Consider the following 12,442-nt stretch of genomic DNA (forward strand, 5'->3'; position numbering starts at 1 on the left):
TTCTCCCAACTTTAGTCTCCATGTTTCCAGGTAGAGTGGGGACCAGAAGACGACTGGAAACCACAAGTGACAGATCGTTAAATATCAAATGGTGCCAGCAGATAAAATTGCTAGAGTGAAATAAAGAGGAGAATTTCATCCATAATTTTTATCCGTTTTAGTTAGTTTTGTAAACACACAATACAGTTTCAGTTAGTTATGTTTTTTTCTTTTAATTATAGTTTTTATTTATTTCAGTTAATGAAAATGTTTTTACAGTTGTAGTTTTCGTCATTTCGTTAGTTTTCGATAATAACCTCGGTAAGGACACGGTGCAGAGTCAAACTAACACACACTGCTGTGCCTCACCAAACTCCTGCCAAGCATGGATAAATGTTTAAAAGTGAATAAATGTGAAAAAGACATTTTAATGTCTGCATTTGTCATTCTGTCTTGCAAAGCAGACTGGGGTAGGTCATGGGGATCCTTTGCACATCTGTAGACTGAAGCAGAAATCATTACCTCCGCCAAGGAGGTTCTGTTTCTGCTGGCGTTGGTTTGTCTGTCTGTCTGTGTGTGTGCAAGATAACTCAAAAAGTTATGGACGGATTTAGATGAAAATTTCAGGAAATGTTGATACTGGCACAAGGAACAAAAGATTAAATTTTGGTGGTGATCGGGGGGGCGACTGATCTGCCTTGGCGGAGGTCTGCGCTCTCTGAGTGCTTTTCTAATTATGAATCAAATCATCTTAAATCGAAAATCATTTTGAATCGAAAACTGATATTGAATCGAATCGTAACCCCAAAAATCTGAATCAAATCGTGAAATAATAATAGATTCCCGCCCCTACCTGACTTACACAGAAACTCTCATTTTACCCATGATGCCTGTGGGCTTCCACACATTGGCCCCCTCCTCACCTCGAGCCTGAGGCAGCGGCCGCACTTCGTTGACGTCCGGCTCGGCGTTGGGCCTGTGAACCTCAACTGTCACAAACTGGTGTTTAGAGGCGGCCGATTTGGACACGGACCCCGGTTTATGGGGCAGGGACGAAGGAGGAGGAGGAGGGGCGGGGAGCGGAGGTGGAGGTGGAGGAGAGGGGGTGGAGGGGTGGAGGGGGTGGGTTTGGTGGCTCTGCTGCCGGGGGACTGGACCCTGGGGAAGGGCCCGATGTTGTGCTGCGCCACCGTGGACAGCTGAGCGTTCGCTATGGGCTCTTTCCTGGAGTGAGCGGCGGCGGCGTCTTTCTTTCGGACAGTGGCGTAGTCTCGAGTCGGGTCCCTGGCGGCCTCTCGTTTGTGGTGCTGCGTCGGCGAGGTGACGCCCTGACCGGGGTCTGTGCTGTGGCTGTGGGAGGGCGGGGCTGTGAAGTACAAGCCTGAGTGGGACGACTCAGACGAGGGGCTTTTGTAGAGCTGGTCTCGTCTACTCTGGCGCCTCTGCACCCCTGGGGGGGGCGGAGGCTTGAAGGAGGGGGGGGATTCGGCGGTGGCGGACTGTACATCATCCTGAAGTGAGAGCATATCATCATTCATTAGGGGGGGAAACAACATCCTGTGACACATCAGTGGGAAACAAAAGGCCCCGTGAAGGTGAAACATGGAAGGAAAATATATTCACATCAGCTCGGACTGAAAACACTCCATTCATCTGGAGTCATTCCAAACACATCACACTCACTCTTAACCCTTTGAGGACTAATGCCATAAATTTAACTCAGTATTCCACTGTTTGGAATCAGGTGCTGTTCAACCTGATGGGGGTGAACAGGAGGTAGAAGCCCAGGACCACTTCTGTCCTCAGGTGGGTTTCTATGTTTTTATGTGATAGGTAGGAAACACATCTTGTCTTTTTAATCTACTTCTTTTTAATTTAATTTATTCACAGCTACTTATACTCTGCATTTATTTATTTACTGAGTGTTGATGTGGTGTGGCTGTGTTTGTGGAGCGGTGACCGCATTTTGTATTCTGAATTTCCCCTGGGCACAGGTGTCAAACATGCGGCCCGCCAAAGGTTCCAACCTGGCCCCTGGGACGAATTTGCAAAGTGCAAAATGCAAAAATTACCCTGAAGATATTAACAGTCAAGGGCATCAAACCCAAAAATAACAGCATAATAACCTAGAAATAATGACTCCAAATGTTCTTCTTGGTTTAATGTGAAAAAAATAATATGATATTATGCCTCTAAATAATGGCAACACCAATTTTTTTTACTTTGATTTATTGCAAAGAACATTAAATTCTGATATCCTTTAACAATAAAATGTCAATAACCTGAACAAATAAGAACAACCTGGAATGTCTAAAGAAAAATACGTGTAATTTTAATAACAACATTCTGCCTGTTTAGTGTCTTTGTAGATCTGATCCATAATGCACATGTAGAAATCATAAGTTGAGGCAGAATATTGATAAAATTGTACTTATTTTCCTTCAGAAATTTCAGTTTTTTCCAGTTATTCACATCTTTTTTGTTTTGGATAGAAATAGTTTCATCATTTAATGTTATTTTTTGCACAAAAAAATTTGTAGTTGTCATTATTTATCAGTTATTTGGTTATTATTTTGCTGGTTCAGCCCACTTCAGATCAAAATGGGCTAAATGTGAGCCCTGAACCAAAATGAGTTTGACACCCTTACCCTGGGGGATTAATAAAATCAGTCACAGTCAGTCAGTCAGTCAGTCAGTCAGTCAGTCAGTCAGTCAGTCAGTCAGTCAGTCTGTCTGTCTGTCTGTCTGTCTGTCTGTCTGTCCTTTGTGAATGTACATGCGTTTCCAGGTTATCAATGATCCCTTACGTCCATGGATCCATTTCAAGTCTGTTTCTGTAACAGTGTTATTCATTTCATGACATTCTACTGATCTTTGGATCATTTTTGTTCTGTTTGGATTACTGAACTTTCACTGGAAGAGAACTGAACTAATTCCATCAAAGTCCATATATGACTTCTATCAGTGATCAATAAGAACTATATTGATATCTAACAATAATAATGTAATAATAATAATAATATAAGTAGGTTGAAGTTAAAATTTTTTTATTGGAATTTTTAAAATCCTTTTTTTCCCCCCATTTACTTCTAATGGGTGAAATTTGTCTATGCTGACATCAGCACACACAGAGACATGATGACATCAGCTGGATCGATGACCTATAATAATAATGGATTACATTTCTATTGCACTTTTTTGACCACTCTTTACATTATTGACCCATTATTCATTCTCATACTGTCACATTCCCCCTCTGGTGGAGGTAAACCACATATGTAGGCAGACTGACAGAAGCGTAGCTGCCCCTCCGACCACCACCACACATTCATACACATTCATACACATTCATACACATTCATACACATTCTTACACATTCATACACATTCTTACACATTCATACACCAGTGTGAGTGGCACTGGAGGAAAGTGAAGTGTACTGGCCAAGGACAAACAGACTGACTAGGACAGAGCGGGATTCAAACTGCCAACCCTTCAGTTATTGGATCTGAGCCATGGCCATCCCAAATCTCTCTCTAACGATATACATGTTATAAAGCATTAAAATATGGACCATTAGAAGCAAAGGCACATTTTTAATGATTGAAAAACTCAAAAATCTACATTTCTCCAAACTGTGAACACATTTTAAACACTGTCCAAAGGAAGCTACAAAGAAAATTTGTAATGAACCCGACCAGTAGTTTCAGAGAGGACTACTGTTGAAATCTAAATATCGGTGACCTTGTGTTTAACCTTTCAAGGTCACTGAAGGTCAAAGGTCATGGACCCAAATGAAAGTCCATATATGACTTCTATCAGTGATCAATAGGAACTATATTACTATCTGGAACCACTTATATGTTATAAACCATCAAAATATGGACCATTCGAAGGAAAGGCACATGTTTAATATTTCAAAAATTTGCCAAAAATTCAAAAATCTAAATGTCTTAAAAACTCAACAAGAAATTGCTAATGACAAATACACCAATGGACACAGTGCCTTCAGCCTTTGAGCTAACAGCTGAGATTACTCCTGGAAAAAAACTACCAACTCACTGCTTTAACACAGAAGTCCCATGTTTAGGAGCCAGGGCTTTGGAATCACCATCTAGTGGCCATCAGCGGTATTACAACTTAAAGGTACTTGCGCATCGGCTTCATTCCTCGCCCCTTGAGCAGGACACGGTGCTGTGGATTATTCAGATTAACAGACACTATAGAGGGTCTGCACATACATATGGTTCTGGTAGATCAGATTCTTCACGATGGGTGGGTTACAGTTAATTCCATTCTGAACAAGTGGTTCCAGGCACAATAAACCCCGCCCCTCGCATGTATTGTATCTTATTTTGGCATCGATCCAGCTGATGTCATCATGTCTCTGTGTTTGCTGATGTCAGTATAGACAAATTTCACCCATTAGAAGTAAATGGGGAAAAAAAAAAAAAAAAAAATCCCCCCTAAAAAAAAAAGAACTTTGACCTACTTTTCCCATAATGTAATCATATTTATTCTGGGTTCCTTGCAATCTATAAACTAAATCTGGTATGAATTCAACCAGTAGTTTTGGTTGGTAATAAATACTTCAGGGTAGAATAATTTCAGTCAGGCTGAAGAAACGTCCATGTGTACAGCTCATCATCATCATCATCATCATCATCTCAACAGCGCTTTAACCACTTCACCAGTTTCCGCCAAAAACAGCTGATTTGAAGACGTCGAACATGTCCCGGTGCTGGAATCCTGCGTCTCCAGGTACAAACATAAACCAGACAGTGGAATGGACAAACACTGAGACATGAGCGTGTATGAAATGAGACGTAAAAAGGCCAGAAAATAAAGTTTAAAAACAGAAAAGAAGGCATGATTTGAGCAGCAGGTAGCCTTGGGCGGCTACAGGCTAAAAGCTTTCTCCTTGTTTATCAGAAAACAAAACAAATGAGACTTCTTGATACGACTTGGTGCTTTTTGGAAGCTAAGGTCAATCCAATCTTTTTTTTTTTTTTTTTTTTTTTTTTACTTTACCCTATGCTGCAGCAGATTAGAGGAAGTAAGAGCAGGTTGTAACAGGGCCTACAGGCAACAAAAAGGAAGGAGATAAAGAAAGAGCTTTACTTCTGTTCCTTTGGCTCTTTCCCAGTATGTACAAACACTTGTTCAACTCCAGTTCAGTCCACAAAACAAAGCCTGCAGGTATGGAAGGAAATCCATGTCATCAGATTTGGAATTATAAAAGCCATTAAATTTATTGCACTGAATTTTTTTTGCACTGAAAATAAGTAGCTGAATTTTTTGCACTGGAATTTTTGCATCTGAATTTTTTTAATTCTAAATTTATGAACAAAGTTGAATTCAGAGACAAACAATTCAGGTACTTAACTTCACTGCAAAAAAAAAAAAAAATTCAGATAATTTCAGTGCAAAAGAAATTCAGATACTTAATTTCAGCACAAAAGAAATTCAGATACTTAATTTCAGCACAAAAGAAATTCAGATACTTAATTTCAGTGCAAAAAAAATTCAGATACTTAATTTCAGTGCAAAAAAAATTCAGATACTTAATTTCACTGCAAAAAAAAAAATTCAGATACTTAATTTCAGTGCAAAAAATTTCAGATATTTAATTTGAGTGCAAAAAAAAATTCAGATACTTAATTTCAGTGCAAAAAAAAAAATCAGATATTTAATTTCAGAGCAAAAAAAAAATCCGGTGCAAAAAAAATTCAGATACTTAATTTCAGTGCAAAAAAAAAAATCACAAACTTAATTTCAATGCAAAAAAATTCAGATACTTAATTTCAGTGCAAAAAAAAATTCAGATACTTAATTTCAGTGCAAAAAAAAAAAAATTCAGATACTTAATTTCAGTGCAAAAAAATTTCAGATATTTAATTTCAGTGCAAAAAAGAATTCAGATACTTAATTTCAGTGCAAAAAAAATCAGATATTTAATTTCAGAGCAAAAAAAAAATCTGATGCAAAAAAATTCAGATACTTAATTTCAGTGCAAAAAAATTTCAGATATTTAATTTCAGTGCAAAAAAGAATTCAGATACTTAATTTCAGTGCAAAAAAAATCAGATATTTAATTTCAGAGCAAAAAAAAAATCTGATGCAAAAAAATTCAGATACTTAATTTCAGTGCAAAAAAAAAAAATCAGAAACTTAATTTCAATGCAAAAAAATTCAGATACTTAATTTCAGTGCAAAAAAAAATCAGAAACTTAATTTCAGTGCAAAAAAATCAGCACTAGAAATTCAATGGCTTTTATAATTCAAAATCTAATGACACAGATTTACTTCTATGCAGGTCGTCATGAAGGTTTCCAGTAACCCCCCACCCCACCCCCACCCCTTGTGTCGTATCCATCTCTATCAGGAGGCCGTGGACGCCCGTCTGCTGGACTCACCAGAGAGATGTCGGTCAGCAGCATGTTGAGACTCTCCGGAGGATCGTCCTCATTCGTCTCCACCACGCTGTCGTTCTGCCACAAGAAACAGAAGAAAAAGAAAGATAAGAGGTGAAAGAGAAAAATACGCAAGTGTGAAGTAAAAGGGAAAAAACAGAAAAGACAGAGGAAGGAAGGAAGGAGGTGCATGATATGGACAAAAGTATGTGGACACGTTGAATTCAGGTGTTTCTTTTCTAACAGGGGTCTGGGATACAACACAATAATGACTAATGTTATAATACAGTTTTATATTATGGGATAAATATCATAGCATTGGTTAGTTTGGTTTAAACTGTTATCTTTGCTTCCAAAACGCCTCAGAGATGGTTTTTACTTAATTTCTCTCAACATTTCCTTTTTTTTTTATTATGGGTGTAAGAAAATATCAGTTCTGCAATGTATCATGATATTTCATTTCACGATACTCTATCGATATTTTTAGGTATTTATTCAAATGCAGATATTGTGGAGGTTCCTTTTTGTTTTCTTTATTGTTTATATTTTATTTATTATTATTTAACACTGTTTTATTAAATAATGGTTATTTGAAGGATCCTAAAAGCACTTTTTTCTGTCTGAGAGGCAGATGGGAGTTCCTTTGCTTAGATTGAACTCAAATCCTGTTCTGATGTTAGTTGTGAACTAATAGAATCTGAACATTTGAACAGGATCTGAAACTGTAATGTCTGTAAAACAGAATTTCAGTTTGAACACAGGAACATTTTGTGATATAACATTAGATCCTGTTGGGATTAAAAAAAAAATGTGTTTAGTATTTGTGCAGATTTCTGGTGTAATTCAATTCTTCCAGGAAATAATCTTTTAAAAAAGAAACAAAACCAATAAAACATTGCCTTTTTAACAGGATCATGATATATCATGATATATTGTATCGTGATCCTAGTATTGTGATTTGTATCGTATCACCAGATTCTTGCCGATACACAGCCCTATTTTTTATCCATGACTATGATTTTAAATGTTCTTCCTCTAAATTTCTAAAATATTTTTTGTGCTCTGACTGTAAATAATAATTTTCTACCAAAACTAACCATCTACTTTCTTCACATCTCACTGAGGAAGAAAAATCTCCCATTAAACTTGAAGGAAATTTTGATATTTCTAAACTATATGGACAGAAATATTGGGACACATCATGTCTACAGCTGTAAGATGTCCTGTTCATGATGATTTGAGATAAAAACATCAATATTATTTATGTGTTCTACTATATCATAATGAAAAACATTGCTGTGTGAAATGATGTGCCCCAGTATTAGTCAATATTGTTTATAAACATCAGTCAAAGGAGGAAAAATACTTCGGAAATTTATAAGTAAAACATTTCAAACTAGAAGCACTCGGAGAGCGCAGACCTCCGCCAAGGCTGATCAGTGCCCCCCCCCACCCCCCACCCCCGATCACCACCAAAATTTAATCATTTCTTCCTCATCCCATTTCCAACAAACCCTGAAAATTTCATCCAAATCTGTCCATAACTTTTTGAGTTATGTTGCACACTAACGGACAGACAAACAAACAAACCCTGGCAAAAACATAACCTCCTTGGCGGAGGTTATCACAGTAATAGATCAAAAAAAAAAAAGTTGAGAGAAATTAAGTCAAAATCATCTCTGAGGCATTTTTGAAACAAAGATTTACAATTTAACTCAAACTATCCAATGTAATAACATTTATCCCATAATATAAAACTATATTCTGACATTAGTCATTATTGTTTTGTATCGCAGACCCATGTTAGAAAAGAAACACCTGAATTCAACGTGTCCACATACTTCTGTCCATATAGTATACCTGGAAGGCTTGTTAAACATTAAACAGAACTGTGTTTATTCCAGAACAAATGCCAAATTGGATTTGTTGGATGTTCCGCTGCTTTAAGAAAACAAGAAGACGTCAATGTCTGTTAACATTTGCTTGTCAATCTCAAAGTCTGTACGGAAGGCAAGCAAATAAGACACACAAAGCTCCTGTGTCTTCTCCCACCAGCAGAACACACACATGCAATCGATAAAAAACCATCAGCTCGGCTCAAACCAGGATCCGCCAGCTCAATCCCGCCGCCGCAGTGGTGGAGGGGAGGTAATTTGCGAGCGATTTCAGAGCCGAGGAGACGAGTTCAGAGAAACGCTGCCCTTCATTTAACTCCACCATGAAACCAAAACAAAAGCCCCATCAATTCAGCTTAATTACCCCTGGCCGCCGAGCGGGGACCACTTACGGACAATTTATTTATCACAAGAGTCAATCGACTTTGCACATGCAGAGACGCCGCTCTGCGCTGTCAGCTGTCAGAGCGTTCTGTGTTTCTGTGTCTTTTATGAAACATCCCCAGACGTTTTCTGCACAATATAATGTACGCCAAATGCATGAGTATCTGAACGTTAATGAAAGCAATCTGTTCAACACGCATTATGACAGAAAAACACATGCAGCAGCAGACACTGAAATGAGCAGAGGGACAGGAGGTTCCCCTTTGGAAGAAGATTCACATGCTTTGCTTCTGAGATCCTTGATGATCATTTTTTGTATATTTCAGTCATACTTAGTAGTCGAGCTACACTGTAATCCTGGACTTTGTATTTACTAAAATGCTTTAATTACAATGAACTTAAATGATTTCAGTTTTATTCCATTACTAGAAAATGTTCAGTATATTCTACTAATTTGTAGACATAGTCGAAAGTACGAAAAAGTTTCAGTTGAATGGATTTAAATCACTCAGTTTTAGTCCTGACCACACCTTTTTATCTGTGCATTGCATTGTGGGTATTGTTCATGTTGTTGTAAATGTGTTGTTTTTCTGTGCAGGGGTTCAGTGGGTTGTGCTGTTAGTGTTCATTTGGACTGAATGTGTGTGTGTCAGTGTTTATTGGCCTTTTTGTGTTTGTTTTTGTATTTTTGTACAGCTGCACCAGGAGTCATGTAAACCAATGGGGATTTTTTAAATTTCAAAAATTAAAAAAAAAAAAAAAAAATTAAAAATCAATATTTCCCAATTCTTTGAACAACCTCAGTAGACCGAACCCCAAAGATGTTCCACAACAAATGTCAAGTCATTCTGACTGACAGTTTCGAAGAAGAAGATTGTTGAAAAATTGTTTATGGACGGTGGACAGACACCAGCTGATCCCAGTCGTCCACCAGACCCACTGGACTAAAAAATGGAGCAAACTTTGTTCCCTTTCATTTTCAAAACTTACAAAATAAACAACATATATTCATCTGTAATATATCAAAAATAACAAATCTTAATACTTTATATATTTTTTGTGCAAAATATAAACTGAAACATGCCCTTTTGTTGATAAGAAAAATAAATGAATTGGTCCTTAATGAATAAATGAACCTTTTATCAACAAACAATAATGACTTAATTACTGAAATAAATTCATTTGAATAATATAAAATAGAAATGTTCTTAAATGGGGGGTGGGCTCAGAATTAAAAAAAAAAATGAAATAAGGTCAGGAGTGTCCATTTTACTAAATGAATGTGTTATTGTATGTGTGTTGATAATGTCAGCATTAATTCTCATTATTTATTTTGTATTCAGTACATGATGACTCATTACCTCCGCCAAGGACATTCTGTTTTTGCCGGCGTTGGTTTGTCTGTCTGTTTGTCTGTCTGACCATGTGCAAGATAACTCAAAAAGTTATAGATGGATTTGGATGAAAACTTCAGGAAATGTTGATACTGGCACAAGGAACAAATGATTAAATTTAGGTGATGATCGGGGGTGGGGGGGCACTGATCTGCTTTGGTGGAGGTCTGCGCTCTCTGAGTGCTTTTCTATTTTAATGTATTTTCCCCCATAATTGTACGTACAACCTGGGCGTCTTCCAAGTACCCCTGGGGGTACACGTACCCCTGTTTGAGACTGATTTATGTCATACCTCTGTAATTTGTATTTCTAAAGCCTTAAAGGTAAACAGAAGGTTTGAGTTCTAATGCATCTGTTCAGTCTGTTTAATGTTAATTAAGTAAATACTGGCATGAAATAAACTGAAAAATTAACCGTAGTATTAAAGCTGCAGAACCTGATCCAAGAATCCCAGAATTCCCTTTCAGCGTATTATAATTCAAGTGGTCTGAGAGGACAGGAGGTTTATGGATCTACTTCTGGCCTGTGTTTTCAGATTGTGGAAAATCTAACTAACCTTATACTAACTACTACTAATATACTAACCTTATACTAACTACTGCTAATATACTAACCTTATACTAACTACTACTAATATACTAACCTTATACTAACTACTGCTAATACACTAACCTTATACTAACTACTACTAATATACTAACCTTATACTAACTACTACTAATATACTAACCTTATACTAACTACTGCTAATACACTAACCTTATACTACTACTGCTAATATACTAACCTTATACTAACTACTGCTAATACACTAACCTTATACTAACTACTGCTAATATACTAACTTATACTAACTACTGCTAATACTACTAACCTTATACTAACTACTGCTAATATACTAACCTTATACTAACTACTGCTAATACACTAACCTTATACTAACTACTGCGAATATACTAACCTTATACTACTACTGCTAATCACTAACCTATACTAACTACTGCTAATACACTAACCTTATACTAACTACTGCTAATATACTAACCTTATACTAACTACTGCTAATACACTAACCTTATACTACTACTGCTATAACTAAACTACTGCTAATATACTAACCTTATACTAACTACTGCTAATATACTAACCTTATACTAACTACTGCTAATATACTAACCTTATACTAACTACTGCTAATATACTAACCTTATACTAACTACTGCTAATATACTAACCTTATACTAACTACTACTAATACACTAACCTTATACTAACTACTGCTAATATACTAACCTTATACTAACTACTGCTAATATACTAACCTTATACTAACTACTGCTAATATACTAACCTTATACTAACTACTACTAATATACTAACCTTATACTAACTACTGCTAATACACTAACCTTATACTAACTACTGCTAATATACTAACCTTATACTAACTACTGCTAATATACTAACCTTATACTAACTACTGCTAATATACTAACCTTATACTAACTACTACTAATATACTAACCTTATACTAACTACTGCTAATACACTAACCTTATACTAACTACTGCTAATATACTAACCTTATACTAACTACTGCTAATACACTAACCTTATACTAACTACTGCTAATATACTAACCTTATACTAACTACTGCTAATATACTAACCTTATACTAACTACTGCTAATATACTAACCTTATACTAACTACTACTAATATACTAACCTTATACTAACTACTGCTAATATACTAACCTTATACTAACTACTGCTAATATACTAACCTTATACTAACTACTGCTAATACACTAACCTTATACTAACTACTGCTAATATACTAACCTTATACTAACTACTGCTAATATACTAACCTTATACTAACTACTACTAATATACTAACCTTATACTAACTACTGCTAATACACTAACCTTATACTAACTACTGCTAATATACTAACCTTATACTAACTACTGCTAATATACTAACCTTATACTAACTACTGCTAATATACTAACCTTATACTAACTACTGCTAATATACTAACCTTATACTAACTACTGCTAATACACTAACCTTATACTAACTACTGCTAATATACTAACCTTATACTAACTACTGCTAATATACTAACCTTATACTAACTACTGCTAATACACTAACCTTATACTAACTACTGCTAATATACTAACCTTATACTAACTACTACTAATATACTAACCTTATACTAACTACTGCTAATATACTAACCTTATACTAACTACTGCTAATATACTAACCTTATACTAACTACTGCTAATATACTAACCTTATACTAACTACTACTAATACACTAACCTTATACTAACTACTGCTAATATACTAACCTTATACTAA

General features: G+C 36.0%; 1 protein-coding gene across 1 annotated transcript in view; it reads right to left on the bottom strand.

Moving 5' to 3' along the window:
• The window catches only part of whrna (whirlin a), a 585,387-nt gene that overhangs the window by 34,840 nt on the left and 538,105 nt on the right, over positions 1-12,442 (bottom strand). The window contains 3 exon segments of the mRNA XM_030149708.1: positions 903-1,124; positions 1,127-1,490; positions 6,397-6,471. Coding sequence (XP_030005568.1) covers positions 903-1,124; positions 1,127-1,490; positions 6,397-6,471 — 661 coding nt within the window.

The sequence above is a fragment of the Sphaeramia orbicularis genome, chromosome 12 (genome assembly GCF_902148855.1).
Source record: "Sphaeramia orbicularis chromosome 12, fSphaOr1.1, whole genome shotgun sequence".
In the NCBI taxonomy this organism is placed as follows: Eukaryota; Metazoa; Chordata; class Actinopteri; order Kurtiformes; family Apogonidae; genus Sphaeramia; species Sphaeramia orbicularis.